This window comes from Phaenicophaeus curvirostris, chromosome 5 (genome assembly GCF_032191515.1).
Source record: "Phaenicophaeus curvirostris isolate KB17595 chromosome 5, BPBGC_Pcur_1.0, whole genome shotgun sequence".
Lineage (NCBI taxonomy): Eukaryota > Metazoa > Chordata > Aves > Cuculiformes > Cuculidae > Phaenicophaeus > Phaenicophaeus curvirostris.
In genome coordinates this window covers 63,076,608-63,100,088 of record NC_091396.1, presented here as the reverse complement: position 1 = coordinate 63,100,088, position 23,481 = coordinate 63,076,608, and the positions used below count along the sequence as shown (strand labels likewise).

At 45.3% G+C, this 23,481-nt stretch overlaps 1 protein-coding gene across 1 annotated transcript in view; it reads right to left on the bottom strand.

The window, feature by feature from the left end:
- PRKCH (protein kinase C eta) overlaps positions 1 to 13,652 on the bottom strand; it is a 131,674-nt gene extending 118,022 nt beyond the window's left edge. Inside the window, exon 1 of the mRNA XM_069856831.1 lies at positions 13,273 to 13,652. Within this exon, the coding sequence (XP_069712932.1) occupies positions 13,273 to 13,620 (348 nt within the window). The 5' untranslated portion in view covers positions 13,621 to 13,652. The remainder of the gene's footprint in view (positions 1 to 13,272) is intronic.
- Between the last annotated feature and the right edge of the window lie 9,829 nt (positions 13,653 to 23,481).

Here is a 23,481-nt window from a genome sequence, read left to right as displayed (position 1 = left end):
ATGTGCTTAATTGTGATTAAACACAAAACCTATTCCTAGTCTGGATGGCTGTGTATACATTTAACCAAATGAAAAGGGTTTTATACGTACTAGCATATGAATGTATTTTGTCTACTAGGGGCTGAAAACCATTCTGTGAGGGTACAGAATCATAGAATCACCAGGTTGGAAAAGACCCACAGGATCATTGAGTCCAACCATTCCTATCAAACACTACACCATGCCCCTCAGCACCTCATCCACCCGTCCCTTAAACACCTCCAGGGGAGGTGACTCTATCGCCTCCCTGGGCAGCCTGTTCCAGTGTAGCATAGCCTGAATTTTTGATGTTTTATTCCCGAGCCCGCCAGATACTCCAGGATCCAAGAGTTTGCTCCCCATTTCAACACTGTCACTCCAAGATGATGACAATCCCTAAGGAATTGGATACAGTGAGTCCTAACCTGCAGAGACAGCACTCTAACTGTGAATGCAGGGGTCCTGCTGTCCTTCAGGTACAACTAGAGATCTCAACCTGTACAGAGCTGGAATATGCAAGAGAAACCCTTCCTTCAAAGGGAAAGGATAGGGCCCTACTGGCTGGGCTCACCAGAGTGGCTCAAGAAATGGATCCTTTCTTGAGCGTGGGCACAAGGAACTCAGTGCTCTCCTACACTCAAACCAAAAACCATTCAGCAAAATTTTGATAAAGAAAGTAAAACACTTTCCTTCCTTGAATCAAGAAGATGGGGAAACACTTCATCAATCATCTTTACTGGTAAGACAGTCTAAATTTTACTTGAGCAATAAACAATAACAAATAAATAAAAAAGAATAACAAATGTTATTTGGAAATGTAGTCAAAGTGAGTTACTATCATTAAATGCTGATGGGGTTGTAATAATAGGGACTAATTTTTGAGAGGAAGATGGCTTATTCTAGCAAAGCTGCGTTTCTGCACAGTTTTGCTCCACTTCAAACCAAGAACCGCACAGTTGCTTGTATAGTAGCTACTAAACCACTACATTTATGTCCCACTACATTAAGGAAGACTTAATAAACCAGCATTTTTTTCATACTGTAGGTCTGTAAGTCGCCACATCATCCACCCTTTGCAAAAACAAGAGGCTTAGGAGTCTATAAAAGAGTTATCTCTAACAATCTCCAATAAGCTGCCACCCCTTTACAAGGCAGTATTGTTGGCAATTCTTGTGGAAGTACCCAAGCTCCTACACTGGACTGTTATTAAGTTAACAGATCATAAAGTGCTAGCTGTGGGGCTCTATCTTCCAAACTGCTTATCAATAGAAGTACTTCCACAAAACTCTTTTAGGAACTGGAAGATCACCCTTCACATTTGACATCACTGTAGCTTGTATATTGAATATCAGGTTCCAGCTGAATAGCTCTGCCAAGAGATCCCACCACGGATTTAGACGGCACAGGAACACTTTCCTCACGTGGTTATATTTTCTTCCAGGTTCAGGAGCGTTTGCCTCATAGAATAAATTTTCGTTGAATATATTAATGTTAGATGCCTCAGTTTGTGAGTGACCTAGATAAAAACTCAACACACGGAAGCCAATTCTTTCCTCTATCTCAGAGCTCCATGAGCACTCACTGTGCTCCATCAATAATGCACAACCCATCATTATAAACCCTTGTTGCATGCAAGAAGGCGGAAAGAAACGTGTCCACTTTTTCTCCCAATTACACCAGTGCAAAGATGGCAGCATAACTCCACCGATGCCGGCGGGAACGCATCAATGCAAACCTGGCAAGCAAAAGCAGAGCCAAGCACTGGGCTCCCGTCCTGCCAAAACCTCACAGAAGACAGAGCCAAACTTTTTACAGAATGATATTTGACAACAAGTAAGAAAGGAGGAAGACTATTTTCATGTCAATGTTATTAAAAATAGGTGCCAGAAAGAAGTGAGGTATGGAGAGCACCTTTTCATTGAGTGTGCTGGAGTTTACATGTGAGGGAAGGATAAGAATTGGTCCCCATCGCATGAAAGGTTTCTCCTTCTCTTCTTAAGACTTAAAGTTTTTACATTTATAGACAATTAAAGGATACGAGATAGAAAGAAACATTTGGTAAATCAGTCCCCAGATTTCACCACTTAGAATAATTTTTCCTCTTTACTTCTATCCTGAGCAAGAAGCTGACAAGCTGTATGGCCTCATTTACCAAGGAAAATACATGCAGTACAAAGTAGGAAGTCAGACAGGATGAGCTAGTCTTTCATCAGTTGTTCTTAATATAGAAGACCTTCCTTATTCTGAAAGAACTTATCCCAGAATTTAATACATTTAGTACAAAATGAGCACAATGACCAGTCTAGGTGGAGAAAATCATTCTGCGGACTAACTCGCACATAGACAAGCCAACTCCAGTGCTACCAAAGCCGGTAGCCAGTTGTGACTATTTTGTCAGATAAAAGCACTTTAGAGTACAGACATCCCATACTGATTTTTACCATCGTAGTAAAACTGTCACTCTCTTTCCGATCCAGACCATGGAGCCAGCCAGCTCCATTGGACTGACACAACCCTAAATGACCTTTCTGACACTGCATGTCTCTCTGACTCATACCTACAGCACAGTTGCAATCGGTCCCTGCTTGAACCTACTACAGCATCTATAAAGCTGTGAATAACAGCTTTATAGACGAATACTGTCTACCCTTCTATATTTCCATATTTCTTTTGGATGTTTTCTACCAAAAAGACATGAAAGGATTCCCAAATGAAGACCTCATTGCTACCACAGGAGGTTTAAGATACTGGAGCAAGAGGACATGTACACAAAAACCTTAATTTACAAGTGTTTTCTTGTTTACATGACAGAGTAAAACTAAATTTACTCAAGAGAAAAACACAAAACAGTACTACACTAAAATGGAGACTAATGACAAAGACTTAAGAAAAAAGTATGAAACAAGTGAAGGAAAAACAGAAACCAGAAGTGCTATAGGAAGGTGTGAGCTGCTTTTTCAAATGAAATCAGACAGCTGACAAGGCAAAATCCTGCCTCTGAGGATGGATGATATTAAATATATGAGACAAAAGCAGGAAAAACACCTCAGTATTCAGATATGGAACTGCCATCTGAAACCCCTCCTCAGCCCTTAGATGCACATTTTCACACTACCTGTCAATATAATTTTTACTGTTAGGTGCAATGACCTGGGACAGCACAGAAATGCAGCCTATTTCTCACATCCTCTCTCTCACTTGCCTCGATCTGAGAGGTTACAGGCCACTGCTGATCTAAGTGCTTTCCACACTGCAAATGATTTTATCAATTTATTTTTTTAAATGCACAGCAGATATGTAAAGCTCTTCTACCAAATCACACATCAAGAAATATGTCTTCCACGTACATATTTTCTTCCTCTCTTCCTTGTGACAGAATTATCTGTGTTGCAATAAAAACTAAAAAAAAATAAAATACATAAAAGAAAAATCCATTAAGACCTGAACAGCATTGTCACGTAGATTATTTATTCTATTTTTTTAAACCATCTACCATCTCACAAACTGAAGTCAGCTACCAAAGCTGTGCAACTTTTGTTTCTGCAGCAGTATTTCATCTCCTGGCTGTTCAACAGCAAGAACACCTCTTCTGGAAGGCGTCTGGAGAGCTGCCATCGTATCACCGATACAAATACAACCAACTCACTCATGAAACTCAATCCTTATGAAACTTGGCAGGTGAACACCAAGAAGTCTTTTATGTAATGTCATCTACATGTTCACACTCCCGCTTTTTGGTATTGGTAAAGCTCGTGGGTAACTGCAGTCACGGCAGCACGCTTTTACCTACCCCAGTGCAAACTGTGCCAACCGAAAGGGCAGGTCTACACTGTATAATGGAGCAAAGAAATTCCTATATGGCGACACAGAGGGCCAGAGAGCAAGCTGAAATCTTATCCCACACCTGAAGTCCCCAGTGCCCTGTGTCGGTGCAGCCCAGGCTGGGCTCTGACATGTCAACTGAACATGAGCCAGCAGTGGCCCAGGTGGCCAAGAAGGCCAATGGCATCTTGGCTTGGATCAGAAACGGTGTGACCAGCAGGGCCAGGGAGGTTATTCTCCCTCTGTACTCGGCACTGGTGAGACCGCTCCTCAAATCCTGTGTTCAGTTGTGGGCCCCTCACCACAAGAAGGATGTTGAGGCTCTGGAGCGAGTCCAGAGAAGAACAACAAAGCTGGTGAGGGGGCTGGAGAACGGGTCTTACGAGGAGCGGCTGAGAGAGCTGGGAGTGTTTATCCTGGAGAAGAGGAGGCTGAGGGGAGACCTCATTGCTCTCTACAACTACCTGAAAGGAGATTGTGGAGAGGAGGGTGCTGGCCTCTTCTCCCAAGTGACAGGGGACAGGACAAGAGGGAAATGGCCTCAAGCTCCGCCAGGGGAGGTTCAGGCTGGACATTAGGAAAAAATTCTTCACAGAAAGGGTCATTGGGCACTGGAACAGGCTGCCCAGGGAGGTGGTTGAGTCACTTTCCCTGGAGGTGTTTAAGGGATGGGTGGACAGGGTGCTAAGGGGCATGGTTTAGTGTTTGATAGGAATGGTTGGACTCGATGATCCGGTGGGTCTCTTCCAACCTGGTTATTCTATGATTCTATGATTCTACGGCATAAAGACACGGCACAGGCATCCCTTGTCTGCGATCAATGCACCCTCAGGACACAGATCACCGGTGCGCTAGGGAGCACAGAGCTCTCTGGAGATGCAGCGGGTCCCACAAGGAAAGCAGTGGCCAAAACCAAGCTGGCTTCTGCCTCCAAGCTGCTCCCCGTTGGAGAAGCCCCAGGAGAGAGCAAAGCAGGGAGCGGGCTGTCAGCCAGTAAAACTGCTCTGGCAGGCCTGTAGAATAGATGTGGTGATCGATCAGATGCCTCTGGTCTATCATAACAAGGGCACAAGGGCACACAAGGCCTCACAGGGACACTGAAAAAGCAATTTTTTCCGTCATCTTCGGCCCAGCACAGACACTGAGATTTTAGCACTGAATAGCGGTAGCGCTAGAATTGCTGAGGGACGCTTGCTCTCGCACGGCATCGCAATAACACAGCGAAACTTAGCTGCTTGTGGTGCCGGCTCTCACGGCTTCCTCAGCAATTGACTTCCCTGAGCGATGAGAACACCTCATGATACCAAAGAATAAATAAAAAAAAAAAAGTCATTGGCATTGCAGAAATTTAAGTCCTTTGTCTGGCCTACCCTAAGTGGTTTAGCAACATTAATTGGACGCTTCAGGATGCACTTTGTTTTAGACATCCATTTGCTATCTTTGATATAATTATAAAGCAAATCTTTCCCTTGCAACCAGCCAGGGCTTCTTGTACCAGCACAACTGAGGGGCACGTCTTGGGAGAGGAACAACCACCTGGTGATCTTCTCCAGGACATGATGCCAGGTTAGTTATACAGGACTCCAGCTTGGTTCACTCCACAGCACCACAAACAACACAGGGGTGGAATAAGCCATCAGAACAAAGGTTGCTCGCTGTCTTCAGAAGAAATTAAGTCCATATCCTACTTTGACATATATTAACTCTGCATAAATAGGTTGAGATTTGGGAGGCAAGAAGCCGTGATGCCCGATCCACAATCCTTTACAAAAGCTGCCAGTAACGCGTTTCACTCGGTAATTCTTCTGCTCGTCTTTTTCTCCATGGTTACACAAAATGTCCCTGATTTCTTGATTGTATTAGCAAAGCACAATAGCTACAATCAAGCCTAAAACATCAAAGGAGCTTTAATAGTTTGCAAAGAAAGGGTGGGAGTCTTATTCACTTCAGTAAGGGATGTGCTTTCATATTGAATTACACTGTAAATCAGTTGACTTTCTAATGGCATTTCAATAGCTTAAACAGCCCCCTTGACAATCTTTTCTGCGGGGTTTATTGCCTATAAGCTCAAAATGGCCAGAAACCAAATCATTACTCAGAAAATACTCCAAACAGAAAGTCTCAGACAGCCGGGATGAAATGCATTTTTACAGGGAGAGCTGCAGTAAAATCTAAATACAAAACGTCCACAGAGCAAGGCGAGACTAGCGGGGTGCAGAATGCAGGGTGGGGGACAGGGCTTCCACCGCCTCCTCCTCTGCAACCCCAGGTCTGCAAACACACTTAGGAGCTGCTTCTGCCATGGGGGTAAAACTGGTTGGATGGTCGGGCCCAGAGAGTGGTGGGAAATGGAGTTAATTCCATCTGGAGGCCAGTTACAAGTGACATCCCCCAGGGCTCAGTGCTGGGTCCAGCCCTGTTCAATGTCTTTATCAATGACCTGGATGAAGGCATCGAGTGCACCCTTAGCAAGTTTGCGGATGACAAAGTTTGTTGAGAGGAAGTGTGGATCTGCTGGAGGGTAGGGAGGCTCCAAAGGGATCTGAACAGGCTGGACCACTGGGCTGAGACCAGTGGGATGAGGTTTAACAAGGCCAAATGCCGGGTCCTGCACTTGGGGCACAACAACCCTGTGCAGCTACAGACTAGGAGAAGTCTGTCTAGAAAGCTGCCTGGAGGAGAGGGACCTGGGGGTGTTGGTTGACAGCGACTGAACATGAGCCAGCAGTGGCCCAGGGGGCCAAGAAGGCCAATGGCATCTTGGCTTGGATCAGAAACGGCGTGACCAGCAGGTCCAGGGAGGTTATTCTCCCTCTGTACTCGGCACTGGTAAGACCGCACCTTGAATCCTGTGTTCAGTTCTGGGCCCCTCACCACAAGAAGGATGTTGAGGCTCTGGAGCGTGTCCAGCAATGAAGCTGGTGAAGGGGCTGGAGAACAAGTCTTATGAGGAGAGGCTGAGGGAGCTGGGGTTGTTTAGCCTTGAGAAGAGGAGGCTGAGGGGAGACCTTACTGCTCTCTACAACTACCTGAAAGGGAGCTGGGCTCTTCTCCCAAGTGACAGGGGACAGCACAAGGGGGAACAGCCTCAAGCTCCACCAGGGATGCTTCAGACTGGATATCAGGAAAAAAATTTTCACAGAAAGGGTCATCGGGCACCGGAACAGGCTGCCCAGGGAGGTGGTTGAGTCACCTTCCCTGGAAGTGTTTAAAAGACGGGTGGACAAGGTGCTCATGGTTGGACTCAGTGATCCAAAAGGTCTTTTCCAACCTGGTGATTCTATGATTCTATGACTAAAGCTGTTGAAGAGGCCACAGGCATTAGCCCTTGGCCTGCTCCCTCTTCTTCTCACCAGGGCTTGCAGATAGTTCAGCAGCAACACCACCAGCTGAGCAACAGGCAGCAGCCAAAATAGAAAGTTAGCCCTGGCATCAAAGTCAACTCCAGCAACCATATTAGTGAGAGCTTTGACAAACAACTCCAGAAAACCTTGCATGATTACATGAGTTAAGTCCTCGCCCAATGCCTGCTCCATTTCACACCAAGAAGCTGCCACGAAGCCAGAGAGCTGGAGAGCCAGTGCATGGGCTGGCAGACAAAGGCAGAGCAGGCTGACAAGCCAGTGGACCAGGATCCATCAGGAAACCTACGTGCCCACCACACTGCAGAGCCACAGGCTTGGGTACTTTTCAGTGGAGTCTGGGTTGAGCTTTTGGCTCAGCTGTGGTGATACCTGCACAGCCTATCCCAGCCAAACTGCACTGGCTGGGTAGGTTTTGTCCTCACTACACTACCTCTCTGGCATTCCCAGAGCACTTCCCAGCTCCAACAGCATCCAAGCAACTGTTCTTAGAACATAGCTGTGGAAAAACAGACCACGGAACACACTAGAAAGCTGGTACCGCAGCAGGGCCAGGCACCCAAGTGCATGAAGGTGAGCCAAACCAATACCTTCTGCACCCAGTTCAAAGCCAGGACACAAACTCCAGTCCCACCGACCCCTATGGCATCTCAGTGGCTCCAACCACTGGAAACCAGCTCTTGTCATGCTTTGATCAAATCTTTCCAGCCTAACACACTCTTAAGCAAAATGTCTGTGTTCTCCAAGGATGCTTCCAGTTGCCAGACAGACCATTTATTGAGGAGAAACATGTGGATGAGTGAGAAACGGGACTCCTAGCTCAACCTCTGATGTTAAAACAGGGCAGTATGTGTGCAGCTCTTTGTGACAGTCAGCTCTCATTGTTCTCATCTGCCTTGATCAGTAAAATTGTTATTAGCATCACACCCCCCCAGGATTATTTAATACCTGACAAATAGCAACATTATTTCCTCTGTTTATTTATTATAGCTTTTGGTCTAGGCTGCATGCTTGCATAGCCTTGGTGCGTAGGACTGACGGCATTCTGAAGGGTTTGTAGGGCCAAAAGGCAGCTGCATGCTAAAGGAAAGAAATAGAAGATGAAATTCTGGTACTTTTCAAAAACCATCCTACTTTCTGCAGTGGGTGTTTCTTTGCGCTATTCCCATTCAACAAATCTGCATATCAGTAAGAATAATTACAGGAACAACTTAAAAAACTTATCAAGAAATAGGGAAGGAGCTTAGTTTACGCAAGCCTAGTTTGCAATTAATGTGCAGCCCAAATTTCACACAAGTCAGAGATCCACACTATGTACATGGATGTCATGTGCTTGGAAACAGAAATTATCTGGACAGATTGCTATTGCTCTTTATCTCTGCCTGCTACCGACCCAGCGAAGGAGAAACCATCTACTCTGCTCCGCAAGCTGCAGGTGGACACAGGCTGATGCAGACACATGATACTGCATCACAGAATTCTCTGTAAACAGCTATAAGGTATTTTTGGCTTCCTGATGCAAGTTTTTCCCACCTGGAGAACACTCTGCAGTGAAGCGGGAGTCAAAACAAGAAGCAACCGTATCGTATTTGACCTGCAGCAGCCTGGCTTTCTGCCGAGGTCATGATGCTCTGTGGAAGAAGTTGCATTCTCCTCTAACCCTTCAAAGTAGTGTTCAATAATTACAACTGCATATAAACTTGGGTAAAGCAACTCCCTTTGCCTTAAGAAAGGAAAAAAATCATAGGAAAGGATACAGGTGAGAGAGCTCAAACTACAGAATGCACCAGAATTATTTGTCTTAATCTCTTCCTGCACACATTGAGCAAATGGTAACAAACTCATCAGGAAGTTACAATTGGCTCATTAATCTCGTAGCCCATCTGTTATCTAATTTCCTTTGGTATACTCTGATAATTTGCTACTTGAAGATCAGGGTTTAATTTTAACTCCTTGTTAAAAGTCCTAGAAATGACTACATCTCTACCCGGGGACTAACATTTTTTACACTCGTAAGGAAATAATCCCCTAGTAACAATGCAATTCAGTATGTGTAAACAGTGTTTCCCAAAGCTTAAAAATTTCTTCGGCTACTACATAAAACTCATAGGAATAATCCTAAGCATTGTAAATACTCCAAATTATTTATGTTGTTCCACTGACATATGACACTGCACTTAGAGACAGCTAAAGAGACAAAAGTACTTTTTAAAGAGGCATATACGGAGTAAAAAGATCTTGGCACATGCTAGTGCAAAATTAAATGCTTTAAAGAAACAGGTTTCAATCCTGATGTAAACGCTAACATAACAGCTTTCGGATAGCAGCCAGCTTCATTCTCCACTGCACTGCACCTGGCAGGGTCACGCGCACCTGTGGAAAATGCTACCATTCAGGTTTGCACAATTTCACACCCACACAGGAAAATGCCTACCAGAAAGAACACAGCAGCAGAGAGATCACTCCTGGTTTTAACTACATTAAAGCATGCTGAAGGCAAGATGGCATTTAATTGACAATATTAATAAAAAGTACTGCTCTGCAACTTGACAAGTAAATACAAGAAATGGGAAAGAGAGAGGAGGTTCTTGAAGTTAACAAGCACTTACAGATTTGATCTGTGTAAAATTAGTCAGATGTGTTTAACAACTAACATGCAAATTAAAAAATATCCAGACCATGTTAATGTGTTTACTAGCAAGCTTCAGAAAACAGTCAAGAAGGTTAGGAGACAAAGGGTGACTTTTTAAGAGTCTTTGGAACATGGATTTTAATGCAAACCACAAGCAGAGAACTCTGTCCCAGGACCCAGTGGGATGACTCAGGTGTATATGCATTACTGATGAGGCAGTTCATGTCCATACACTTACTCATCTGCATAAGTGTTTGGGGTCATAATTGCAGTGATGTACCTGCAAGTCATCGGGGAAGCACCAGTGCTTACACATCAACTGCTCCTACTTGCCTCTCACGACGGTCCTGACAGTTCTCACAAGAGACAACGAATCCCTTTTTGCTTCAGCAGGAGAAAATCCACGTTTATAAACAGAGCAGCATGAGTCTGAGAGCTTGCACTGAACCTGTCAGACCAGCATGTGAGCTGAGGGAATGGCCCAGGTAATACCCGGCAGCTTGGTTCCCTGAAGGACAGCCCAGGGAGAAGAGGCCTCCAGCTGCCCTGCCCTGCTTGGCTCTTATCAATCCAAGAAGCATTTGAAGTTCACCAATATATTGTTGTCCTAATCCCTGAAAAAGAATATTAAAATTCTGCTTCAAATAAAAATGAAAATTTTTGCACAGCCAAGCATAAGTCACATTAAACTTTGAGGATCCACCAATTTTGCTCTCACTCCATTCACTCCTCACTTGCTTACATGTGCTTTTGCTTTGGGAGTGGAAAAAGGCAGCGTGAAAGATTTCATAATGGACAGTTGCAAAGCATACACAATTCCCTTGTGGTGTCTTGTATCGTGCCAACAGTTCATGCACCTTGGATTAGTGCAAACCAACATTTCCTACCCTTCTGATTACACAAAACACCATGACAGCCTTGCTGGATTTATCAAGGCATATTAAATTATCAGGGCAAGATGCTGTTCCCTGTCATCATATGATCCCGGCTGCACGCTATGCGAGATGGTAACAAAGCAAGTCAAAAGGGAGGGCAGAGGAGAAAGGGAACAGAAGATAAATGCCTGCTCACTGCCATTAAATCCACACCAACTGTAGTTTTCAGACACTAACAGAGAACAGGTCAGCTGCTCTGATCTGTCTGCACGTGGAGATACATCACCAGTTTACACCAGCCTAGTCATAAAACTCACTGATGTCCCATCCTATTGCACCATCAACTGACAGGGACAGTAGTTCACAAAACATGTGCCTATCCAGCAGGGATAAGAAGCTTTTCTCCCACCAAAGACCAAACAAACTTTTCAGGCACCTTGGCAGGCCACGTACTGCTTCTGTCTTAAAAATCAGCACCATGTTATATATATAGTGAAATAAACAGTGGGCCCCTGGACACACACAAACCCACCTGAGGCAGTATTATTACAGATATTTTGGTAATGTAAATAAGGCCACCAACTCCACAGGACAGCAGCCCGGTCCCACGTGTAGCCAAACCCGGTGCCACCAGGACTGCAGCCTCCCAAGAGGATCGGGCCTCTCTCAATAGCAAAGAGGAAACATTCCCACCAGCAAACCAAACATGAAAAAAAAGCCTCAAAACCACAGCTTTGTCTTGAGCTCACTCCTTCATTCTGGCCCATACGAGTACTTTCTGTATCTAAAACTGGTTTAGCACAAGTCACTGTTCCTCTCCAGCAGCAAAACTAGCCTGGCATGCACCCATGAGCACATGCCAGGGAACTCTGCTCTGGCTTTAATGTCAGGAGCAAGACCTGAGCTATCTTAACTCGTTTGAGCCTAGCTTGGATCCCTCCACCATACATAAGATCACATTAGTGACTGACTGAGAGAGATCGCCTTTAGTGAGTGAACGTCAAGTTTATCCATACGGTACTTAAGTACACCAGAAGCAGAATAAGATAAAAAAAAAAGGACCAATATACATCTATTAATCAGTCCTGCCACTGATATTTCTCTGTAATTACCCCAGAGGTGTAGCATCACACCTCAGTCACAAGCACCAGCACTCTCCCCAGCGATACGATCGAGATGCCTATCTGTGCTCTACGCTGTCAGCTCTCTTTCCTCCACATCTGATTTTATTGTGCTGGTTACCTGACCACGTGCTGAACTTCCTGGCCTCAAAAAGTTAATAGCTATCTTAACCTTGGAAATTCTCAGCTCTTCTGCACCTTGCCTACCCAGTAGAAATGCCTTTTTTTTTTCCTTATTTTTTAACCTGACATTACAAGCAAACTACTGTCTGGATCAATAGTCACTTCCTCCTCCTTCACAGTATTGGGAAGCAAAGGCTCAACTTTAAAGCCTGTACTATTTCTTTCACTTGCCATCAGAAGAACTAAGACATAAATGAGGTTCTCTGGGCTGGATGCATGCGACATCTACTTGGAAACAACCTAGAATTATCTGCAAGTGAAACTGTGTTCAACCAGCACAGTGGTGTACATAACAGACACAAGACTAGTCCTGCCATTCTGTTAAGTCAAAGAAATCTGCATGCACACATCAAACAATTGTGCAAGCATGTGTAGATCTGAGCACGAATACATCCAACCCCAAGTATCCAAGTTTCCAAGCGCATCTCTATGTGTTAAGCCAAAGAGCGCGTCTGCAGTTGTATTCTGCTGGTTATCATGGAATTGTAGAATAGTTTGGGTTGGAAGGGACCTTAAAGATCACCCAGTTCCAACCACCCCTGCCACGGGCAGGGACACCTCCCAATGGATCAGGTTGCTCCCAACTCCATCTGACCTGGCCTTGAACACCTCAAGGTATGGACAGCTACAACGTACGTGGACAACCTGTTCCAGTGCCTTGCCACCCTCATTGTGAAATAGTTCCTCATTATATCTACTCTAAATCTGCCCCTCTCCAGTTTAAACCCACTGCCCCTAGTCCCATCACCACAAGCCTTTGTAAACAGTCCCTCCCCAGCTTTCTTGTAGCCCCTTCAGGTACTGGGAGGTCACTATAAGGTCTCTCTGGAGCCTTCTCTTCTCCAGGCTGAACAACCCCAACTCTCTCAGCCTGTCCTCGTACGGAAGATGCTCCAGCCCTCGGATCATTTTTGTAGCCTCCTCTGGACCATTTTCAACAGCTCCGTGTCCTTCTTATGTTGAGGATTCCAGAACCAGACACAATTCTGTACTACGAGTTCCCTCTCTGCTACCCTGCAAAGAGAAGAGACTTCACCTCCCTCAGCTACAGCGTCTCGAGCCTCGAGCTGTGGCAGCCGAGCCCTTTTTTCCCCGTTCTTCCCTCCTCACAACGCACCAGCCCGAGCGGCATCCTGAGCAAACCTAGAGCCGAGGGGCACAAGCAGAAGGGCGAAGGCGCCCCCTGCGCACACCTGCACCTGCAAGGAGAAGCCCCGAGCGCCCCTGGGGCGCCCCCATTCACTCCCTGGGCCGCTCACCCAGCCCTCGAAGCCGTCGCCGGAGCCCGCGGAGCGCAGCAGGTCTTGGAAGTGCAAGGTGCAGTTGGCCACGAAGTCGTCGTAGCCGATGGGGGTGTCGTGGAAGACGGACAGCTCGATCTGGTGCCCGTCGGTGACGGTGGCGGAGAACTCCTCGTTGTAGGTGGGCTTGTTGGTCTTCTGCTTGGTGCTGGTCTGCCCCACGCGCACCTGGTCCACGCTGACGGTGACGTAGGGGTCCAGGAGCTGGTAGCCCTTGCGGAAAAGCGAGTGGCGGAGGGACCAGCGGGTGGGCTGCAAGCCCACCGCCTCCCCGATGCGCACCTTCAGGTACCCGTTGAACTTCATGGCTCCGGGGACGCGGCCGGCAGCCCGCAGGAAAAGCCGGACCCCCGAGCCGACCGAGCCGGGAGGGCAGCGGGCCCCGCCGCGCCTCCTCTGGGGCCGGGAGGAGCCGCCGAGACCGCCCCCCCCCACCCCGCCCCGGGAGGAGCCGCGGCAAAGACCGCCCCCAGACCGCCCCCAGACCGCCCCGGGGGGGCCGCTCGCACCCGTCCCGTGCCGTGCAGAGGCTCGCAGGGGCACAGAGCCACCATCCTGCCTCGTCCCGTTTCGTCCCTGGTGATGCCCCCAGCCCTGCCCCATCCCGGTGGTGCCCCTGCCCTGCTCGGTCCCCGCCAGATCCATCGCAGTGACTCTGCCCCGTCCCATAGAGCTGGGGGCGTTGAGCCTGGAGAAGAGGAGGCTGAGGGGAGACCTCATTGCTCTCTACAACTACCTGAAAGGAGGTTGTGGAGAGGAGGGAGCTGGGCTCTTCTCCCAAGTGACGGGGGACACGACAAGAGGGAATGGCCTCAAGCTCCACCAGGGGAGGTTCAGGCTGGACATCAGAAAGAAATTTCTCACAGAAAGGGTCATTGGGCACTGGAACAGGCTGTTCAGGGAGGTGGTTGAGTCACCTTCCCTGGAGGTGTTTAAGGCACGGGTGGACGAGGTGCTGAGGGACATGGTTTAGTGTTTGATAGGAATGGTTGGACTCGATGATCCAGTGAGTCTTTTCCAACCTAGTGATTCTGTGGTTCCAGTGGTGCCCCAGCCATTTCCCATTGTGGGAAAACAATGTCAGTGCCCAGTGAGAGGGCAAGCAAAATCTTCCCTGCAAATCCAGGGGTCTTCTAAATGCCCCCTCCCTGCTGCCACAGCCCTTTCCCACCCCATGTGACACCACCTGGGGAAGGACCGAGGCTCTCCCTGGTCATGCCCACCATGTATCGAGGGTGCAGCTGCGTGGGGAGAGAAGTTATCTGCATTATCAGCTACTGTGTACCTTGTCCTTTATAGCAGACAGTTTACAGCCTCCTGGTGCTGGAGAAGGACGTTTAATGTGTAGAGGACGTAGAGACATGTTGCCTTTGCTATTGAAGGGTTTATTGTTACAACCCTACCCTTTGGGATTAATTGCATATGATTAACATTCTTGGTACTCAGTGAGCAGGGCTTGTATTGGAGTGGATTTCTTTTGGTTTTCCATTACATTTAATAAAGTCAGACCTTAAATTACTTTCCAATGTTCACAGCACAATGGTGTACACTGAGTAGGGGAACAAGGACATCCTACTTTCCTGGTGATACCGTTCGGCCAACATTGTCTGAATGAGGTTGCAGTCCCCACAGCAGAAGATGTGGTCATTTGAATGTCCCCATCGCCTCTGGTGCCAAAGCTGGCTGAGAGCATGCAGCCTTTTTCATGTGTGTGTGTGTTCCTCTCATTTTTTTCTTTTCTTTAGCGTATTCTTCTCCCCTCAGCCCTTGATCTTTCACATTCTATCCATTCCCTGTCAGATTGCCCCTGGTTTTCCACCCCCTTTCCTCTTTTCCCTCCTTCACACATCTTTTTCCTTATTCAAGATCATAGAATCATAGAATGGTTTGGGTTGGAAGGGATCTTAAAGATCATCCAGTTCCAACCCCCCTGCCACGAGCAGGGATACCTCCCACTGGATCAGGTTGCTCAAAGCCTCATCCACTGGAGTCTTGAACACCTCCAGGGATGGGGCAGCCACAACTTCTCTGGACAACCTGTTCTAGTGCCTCACCACTCTCATAGTAAGAAAAAAATCTTCCTAATATCTAATCTAAATCTCCCCTCTTTCAGCTTAAAACCATTACCTCCTGTCCCTGTGCTCCCTCTGTTCCAAGGAGAAGCACCAAGTTAAGACTCCTTCCAGCCTCAGACAGAGCAGGGCTTCTGTTGCCTCCTTGGGAGAGAGCAGGTGGAACAGGTTCAGTAATGTGAGCATTCCTCACATGGAAGACACAGTTCTGCCAGAAAAACTTGTAGACCCTTAAATCACATTTTTGGCAGGTCTCCTTCCAAGGCTTTTAAGTTCCTTGATCTGTCACTGCTAGCTGGAGGAAAGAAGTGTTTAAGAATTTTTTGAGCTTGGTAGGACAGTTTATCCTGGGGAGGAACACAGCCTTAACCTTAGAAACTGCCAGACTGCACAAAATCCAGCCACCAGAGTGTTCTGGATCTTGTCTCCAGGAATGACCAGCTCCAGATCTTTTAACAGAGGATATGACTGATCAAACACAACATAGTCTGTTCACATAAAAGACTTAAATGTTTAGGAAATTTTTTGTTTAGATGATGTTTGTTCTGAAATGCATTTCAGTATTAGCTAAGATCATTCTGGGTGGTTTCCTTTTCCCTACAGACATCTCAGTTTTAGTTCTTGGATTCGTCCATCCTGCAGCAGTGTGTTGGTCAGAAAAAAACCATTTCATTTTATCAGCTATAGATCTGCTATCACTTTAATTTCTTGATTCACCACCTTCATGTACCTTCTCAAGAGCATAATTATTTGTCATTCTGCACCTACATCACCTCTATCCTTCCTAGTCCTGAGCTGTTCTTTGGAGTCCATATGAGCCAGGATAGAATCCATACTGATGGTCACAGGCAATCCACAGTTCTTAGAAGACTTCACCAGGGCTCTCTATAGTGCCTGCAGACAAGACTTCAAGACAGCCTGAACTTTAAAGCACCCAGCGTGAGCGTTTGAAGGCCTTATAAGGGCTAGAGCTCTCACCCTCTAAACTCCAAATCATCAAACATAGATTTTTCTTTGGTTAAAGGCCTTCAAAGAGCTCAGCACAGAAGCAGTGAAGAAGATAGATTTAAAAAGAATAAATCTTGTCTTAGCACAGCATATCCAGTTTGCCTCTAATTTTCCTGTGCTGGATCTGTTTGCCTTATGGAAATTAAAACCTCAGTAGGCTCCCTCAACAGTGCAGATAAACTCTTTTTAGAATTCACAAAAGCTTTGGAGGCTGGAGACTATTGTCAATAGATAAACATGAATTGCAATCGCAAACTGCTTTGCCGCTGTCAAGATTTTTCTCTTCAGCTTTTCCTCAGTTTTTGCGGAAGCAGAGTTGAAAGCCTCCCCAAGCAACTTGTTAGAAGTAATGACTGGCTCACATATTTACTGGCACAAACCAGGAGAAGACCATAATCTGCTAGTTAGAGGTTCAGATGGTGCTGTTTCCTCTGCTTAATCACACAAGTTCAAGTACTTTGGTGCATTGGAATTTCATATGCAATAGCAATGGGAAGTGGGGGCTTCAAGAACTTTTTCTGGGGTTCTATTTCATTCCTGTTCATTGGGGTCTGGTGTGACAATAGGATTCCTGCACCTGGACCTTTAAAAAACACCAGCAAGTATTGTGGAACTTATGGAAAAACAGGTGAGCTGTAGTCATAAATATTTCTGATAAGCAGAAGTACCCGTTACTAGCCAGTTTTCCATTGGAGGAAAAAAATCAATCCTGTGGACTCATATGATGTGAATCTAATTAATTTTGTTTATCTATTTGAATCAGTCTGGAACAGATCATCTCGAACAGCATCTGAACACACCCTGATTCTGAACCCCCAGCCAAAGCCCAAATGTCCTGTTCCCAAAGAGAACCGAGTAGTGACATGAAGTCAGAACATACCCCTGCCTACTCTCCAGACATCGAAGCAGCGCAAAAGCATCCCTAGTTCAGTATTCCTTCCAGGAATCAAAACATCCCTGCACACAATGACCTTGCAAGGCTGAACACAGCAGCACCATCTGGTGATGGCTGCATCGAACCACCTTGCACAGCTCTGGTGCCAAGCAGGTCTGCACAAGCATGGCTTCTCTTCTCTTACCCAGCAGGATCTCAGAGACCGGGCTCCAAACATGGCAAGCAGATTCATTTTGTGCCCTCAAGTGTTCAAGGAGGCTAAACTCTTTCCAGTGCCTCCTGTCAAGCTGCATGGTTTCCAAAACAGTTGGCCGATGACTCATAGTTGTTCAAGAAACCAACTGAGAAGAATGAGCAGATCTCCTGATGTTGTGCCTGAGCAGCAGCACGGTGGATGGCATGCAGTGGCAACAGATACAAAATAAAGCACGAGGCAATACAGTCTGAATTATAGGTAAATTAGAGGATAAACAGACAGGTAATAGGCAATCTTACTAACCTTCTACCACTCTAGAAGAAGATTTTAGTGTAGTGCTGGAGAACCCCTGGGAAAAAAAGAAAACCAGCTTTGTGCTTACCAACTACCATAGAATCACAGAATCACTAGGTTGGAAAAGACCCACTGGATCATCGAGTCCAACCATTCCTATCAATCACTAAACCATATCCCTCAGCGCCTCATCCACCCATGCCTTAAACACCTCCAGGGAAGGTGACTCAACCACTTTCCTGGGCAGCCTGTTCCAATGCCCAGTGACCCTTTACGTGAAAATTTTTTTCCTGATGTCCAGCCTGAACTTCCCCTGGCAGAGCTTGAGGCCATTCCCTCTTTCCATTCCATTCCATTCCATTCCATTCCATTCCATTCCATTCCATTCCATTCCATTCCATTCCATATCAAAAAGGCAAATAGACTATTAGTGATTATTAGAAACAGAACTGACAGCAAAGCCAAAACTGTCATTCAGGCACAGTATAAATGAGACACCCATACCATTTATACTGTGTGCAAGACTACTTCTCCCTCCAGCTCAAAATATGCAGAGCAGAACTAAAAAAGGCACAGGAAAAGATGATGAAGGTGATCAAAGGCATGAGCTATGGTTGTGAAGAGAGACAGCCGAGCTTCAGATTTCTGGGTCTGAGAAAGAGTGACTAAAGAGGAAAATGTGAGCGAGATCTGTACAACCATAGACCATATGTGCGAGATGAAAGGATTTTTCATTCTTTCCCGGACAACACCTAATGTGCACTCACTGAAATTTTGAGGTAGCAGGTTTAAAATATAAAAAAGCGAACACCTTTTCACAGAAGGTATAATTATAATATAAAATTCATTGCCCAAAATGGAGGCCAGAAATATAAATAGCCTCATAAAGGGATTCACTTAAGGATAGACTTAATAGTGGATATGGACCATGAGAAGAACCCTGGCCCAGGAACTTCATAAACAACAAATTGCCAGCTGAGAGGATTCACCAGAGGAAGGACCACTCCACATTTCTCTTATTTCTTATCCTTTTCTGCTTAAGCATATTTCTAACTCTGAACTTTGGAACAGCATGGCTGAGGTATGGTGACTGTAAAAGGGACCCAGTGTGCCTATCATGTTCCCCTGGATTGTAATTTCCATATCTAAGTAAAAGAACTCAGGATTGACACCTCTTTAGACTGGCTTAGGCACCATTCTCTGTAGGTGGGTGAATGGCCAAAGGCAGGAACAGCTCCAAATTTAGTTTTGCACTCTTCCTTCAGGTCACAGTAACATTAAGGATAAGTTCCTGCAAGTTCTCTTATGTTTTTGGGACTTTACCTGGAAAATTTGCAATTCAGCTCCACAAACAAAGTCAAAGAGCTTGGCTAAGTCCTGTTGCTAGTGTATGATTTAAGCCTGACTTCATCTCACACTACAGCTATACACAAATTAAAGCCAATTCATGCACGGTGCAAAAGCCTCCGCTTCTTTTTACTGCCAGTGTGCATTATTCCCTTCACCAGTAAACTCTAGTTCTGTAATAATTTAGTATCATCCCCATTTGGCAAATTAAAGACAAATGCTCAAATTGCTCCACTTTAAATTTCTACCAAACATAGGTTACATTCAGAAATGAGTCTGTAAAGCAATGGAAAAACTTTGGCTTTTACAACTACCATTACAAAAATGCTACTGACATTTCTTGTAAATGAAACTGCAGTTAAATACACTTTAAAGATACAAAAATTAAAAGAGCTGTAGAGGCTAGTGAAGCAGGAACTAACTCTATTTAGTTCCTCTATTAATTGTAGTCTATTTATACAACTTCCCTTTTACGGTCCTTTCTATAAGATTGCTTGTTAAACCTCTAAATAATGACAGCTGCTAAACTGAATATCCCATGTGTGGAATCATTTGGGGGCGGGGGCAGGGTGAGAGGAGAAAAAAAGATCAAATTCCTCTCTAATGATAATAATTATGGGATCAATCCAAAACTCACTGAAGTCGAAAGCAAAGCTGCTACTGATTTAAGGTATACAAGAGTCAGCACTGGTTTATAGGTCTGCTATTGCTCCTAATTTATTCCAGTACAAAATAGAAAAAGAGATTTAACCTAATGTCAGGTTTTTTTAGTTAGCATGCATTCTTGTTTTCCACTACTAAATTGAAGCTCACCCGACCCTTATTATTTTTTATTTTTTGGAGAACACCAGGTCATTTTATAAAGTGCTGGTATTATAAACTGCAGAATATATTTTATAAGAGCACTAACTCCTACAAGCTAACCATTAATACAACTAATGACCTGTTTGTTGTATTAAACTGCTCTCATTTGTCTGGGTCCATTAACAAATGCAGTGGTCATTAACTGTTAACAGCAACTCAGTTATTAGATTTTATTACTTGTACAGGAAACACTGGAGAACAAACTGATTGTTTTGGTTTACTGGGGTTTATTTCTTTCCCAGAAGTCTTGCCCTATTATTTGTAATTTAGCTCCTTACTTATTCCCAAACATGACTGACACACTCAGAAATGGATTCAAGCCATCCATGTAGACAGTCAGAGCATATGCCAGCCCCACAAATCTCTCCTGTGCACCAGAGAGATCCAAGGCACCAGGTATCAGGAGTGGGCTCTGCTTTTCTGATTTTTCTCTATCTTTTAGTTGGGCAGCAGCTTCCACTGACATATACGATAATGGGATTTAAGTAAAAGATACATTAATGTCTATCTAGACAGATGTAAAATCTTACGCTTCATTTATGGTTCTCTCTAATTGACTGAAATCCAACAATTTCTTTATTTCCTCTTCATTTAGTCTGGTGCATCGAGTAAGGGTGATCTCTTTCTGCCTTACCTAGACATTTAGTCCAAGTGATCATAGAAGTCTCTTCTGTCTCTGTGGTTTACAAATAAGCTTAGAGCAACAATCCTCCAAACCCTTGCATGTGAGGAATATTACCCAGTATTATCAAGATCTGAAAGACCTTCCACATTCTGAAAGCTGAAGACCCCTGATGCACACCTTCTTTGCTCTGCTTTCTTCACCCTGACTCAGTTTAAACCGATAGAAAAAATAATACCAGTGTCAAATTGTCACAAAGAAGCGGCAATTGCTTGAAAGCGGCTTTCAACAAGCAGTCTAAGCAGTTTTCTTCAACCTGCAGTGCCATCTGACACAAATGAGGGAGGAGACACCCAGAAATGTGTTGTTAGTGCTCTTGGGAAACAGGATCTGCCGGACTCCCATCAATCAGTGTTAGACCTGACTGGTGTCGCAACACGACTATCAGTACTTCAGGGGTGGAGATACGTGATGTGACTGTGGTTTGTTCTCTGTGGAGATGGGTATATTTAATGAGATTGAAATAACTCAATTTCTGAGCTGCTGGTCTTTCTCTACTGTTTAGTCTGGAGGAGGCTGAGGGCAGCTTTTAGTGAGGTGCATGTTGGTCTCTTCTCCCAAGTAATGAGCGATAAGACAAGAGGAAACGGCCTCAAGTTGTACCAGAGGAGGCTGAAATTGTATAGGAGACAAAAAAATCTTTTCTGAAAGAGCGGTCAAGCATTGGAACAACCTGCCAAGGAAGCGATGGGGATTCCTTCCCTGGGGGTTTTCAAAAAGCATGTAGATGTAACACTTTGTGACATGGTTTAGTAGGCAAAGTGGTGTTGGGCTGATGGCTGGACTGGATGATCTTAGAGGTCTTTTCCAACCTTGATGATTCTATGATTCTACTGCATTGCAGTTATTAATGGCACCTGTAGCTATAAGTTCTTCTCTCTTCCTGCAAAAGCGCTAGGGTAGACCTAGTATAAATGACCCTACCTGTTCACTGAAGGCTTGAATCAGTTAGAAAGACAGGGCCACAATCAGTGCATCAGTGGCACTAATGAAGACTAAAGTGGCAGTCTAAAGAAAATAAATAAGGTGATTCACAATGCAGTATCTGAACACCTTGCACTGGAGATATCCCGTCAATCCTCTTCTCATTTTGCTTATGAAATAGGGTCTTACCGTGGTTTGATTACACACAGAGTGGTCAGAGGATGGTCGTGGAGAGCAAATTTGACCAAATTACATCATCCCAGTGTTATCTGCAAACCTGTTTGGATGCTATGGCAGCCAATGGATCCATTGCAACATCAAGAGGAAAAAGGTAAGAGATTTTGCTGAGAACAGGCTTAAGGCACTGCTAGTTTGTACAACCAGAGCAGGTGATTAGAAAGTGCTTCTATTATCCCTGGGGCAGAGGTTAAAGCCTCTTCCCATGGCTGTGCCTCACGTGGTGTGTGTAGTGTTGCAGTGCTGGGCTCTGAAAGATATGAGTCAGTTTATCTGCTTCTGCCTATAAACAAGGGACTTCTCATACAACTTCCCTCCTATCAGCTTCTGATAACAACTTCCTTCCTACCTTCTTTCCCAAGCTAGCATGTGCTAACATATTGTGCAACAAAACCAGTTGGACAAGAATTTTAAAAGTATTTAAGAAGCCCAAGGATGTGCACATTGTGCCATTAAGAAGCTGACATCAGCAGAGGCTTGGTAAGAATGGCCCCGAATGTCAGGTATGGATGCATTCTCCTTACCTTGCAGTAACAGGGTCGAATAAAAAGAGCATTTCTGTCTCTTTCATCTCCTGGTACAGCTCAGAATATATTAAATCCCAGGATTTTCCATGAACAGGACTGTTCAAACACAGAGAAGAACCCACAGTCCTTGCTTACATACAGAAAGTAGATGCCAGAGCTTGTTACAAAAAGCCTGAGCATCCCTCTCCCTGCTCTTGCATGAGAGACCCTGCCATTGTACTACCTCTCCCGTTTTCTCCACTTCACTCTCAAGCTCCTCTTGTAGAAACAGGTCTTTCTAACAAAGTCACTGTGCACTTCATGTAGTGCGTTATTCCTTGGGTTTGTTGCCACTGGATCATTTTTTTTTTTCTCTCCCAGGATCTGGCTGTCAGCTCAGCGAAGGAAGGGATCCTTCTGCAGCAACTGAAAAGCACATTATGTTTGCCAGCAAACCCAGCCACAGCACACCAACAGGCTGACCCTTCCATCCGTGTGATGCCTTTGTCTGTACTTGCCATTCTTCTTTAGTTAGGAGTTCCTACCTAAACCGAGTTGATGAGCCCTGCATGCATGAGTTAAGAGCCTTACATTCAGCCCATTTTAAAAGAAAGTGAATTAGGAAATTATGTTAAGATGGAAATAATGTTCAGAGGGGAGAGCCAGGTCAGGGCCTGTCACTACAAGAGTATGTAGCTTTATTTCAAATCAAGGAGATTTAGCCCCAGCATTCTCAATCAGAAAAGCAAGATTTTAGTAACGACAAGCACCCAGCATTCAAATTTGTGATTCTCTGCTCTCTGCAGCACACACACAGTCAGGCACAGATCTGCATCTCTGAGGTAAAAGATGCCAAGATATCCTGGAGGAAAAATAGCTTCTGGAAGCAAGTACCTGCCACAACCAAATAAAGCTTGGATGGTTCTCAATCAACAGGACAGAATCCTAGCTGTGCTAGACCTTGTGCAGCTCGGGGAGGAACTCTCCTGGCCATGGAGAGCTGGGGGCTGCATTGCTGAGGAGATTCAGAACAGTCTGGCAGGCATCTCCAAGTGCTGCCATGCCCTGGTCCCGAGAAGACAAAGCAACACCCCTGTCTGCTGGCATTGAGTGAGGAATCTCTGTGAGAAACCAGCATAAAC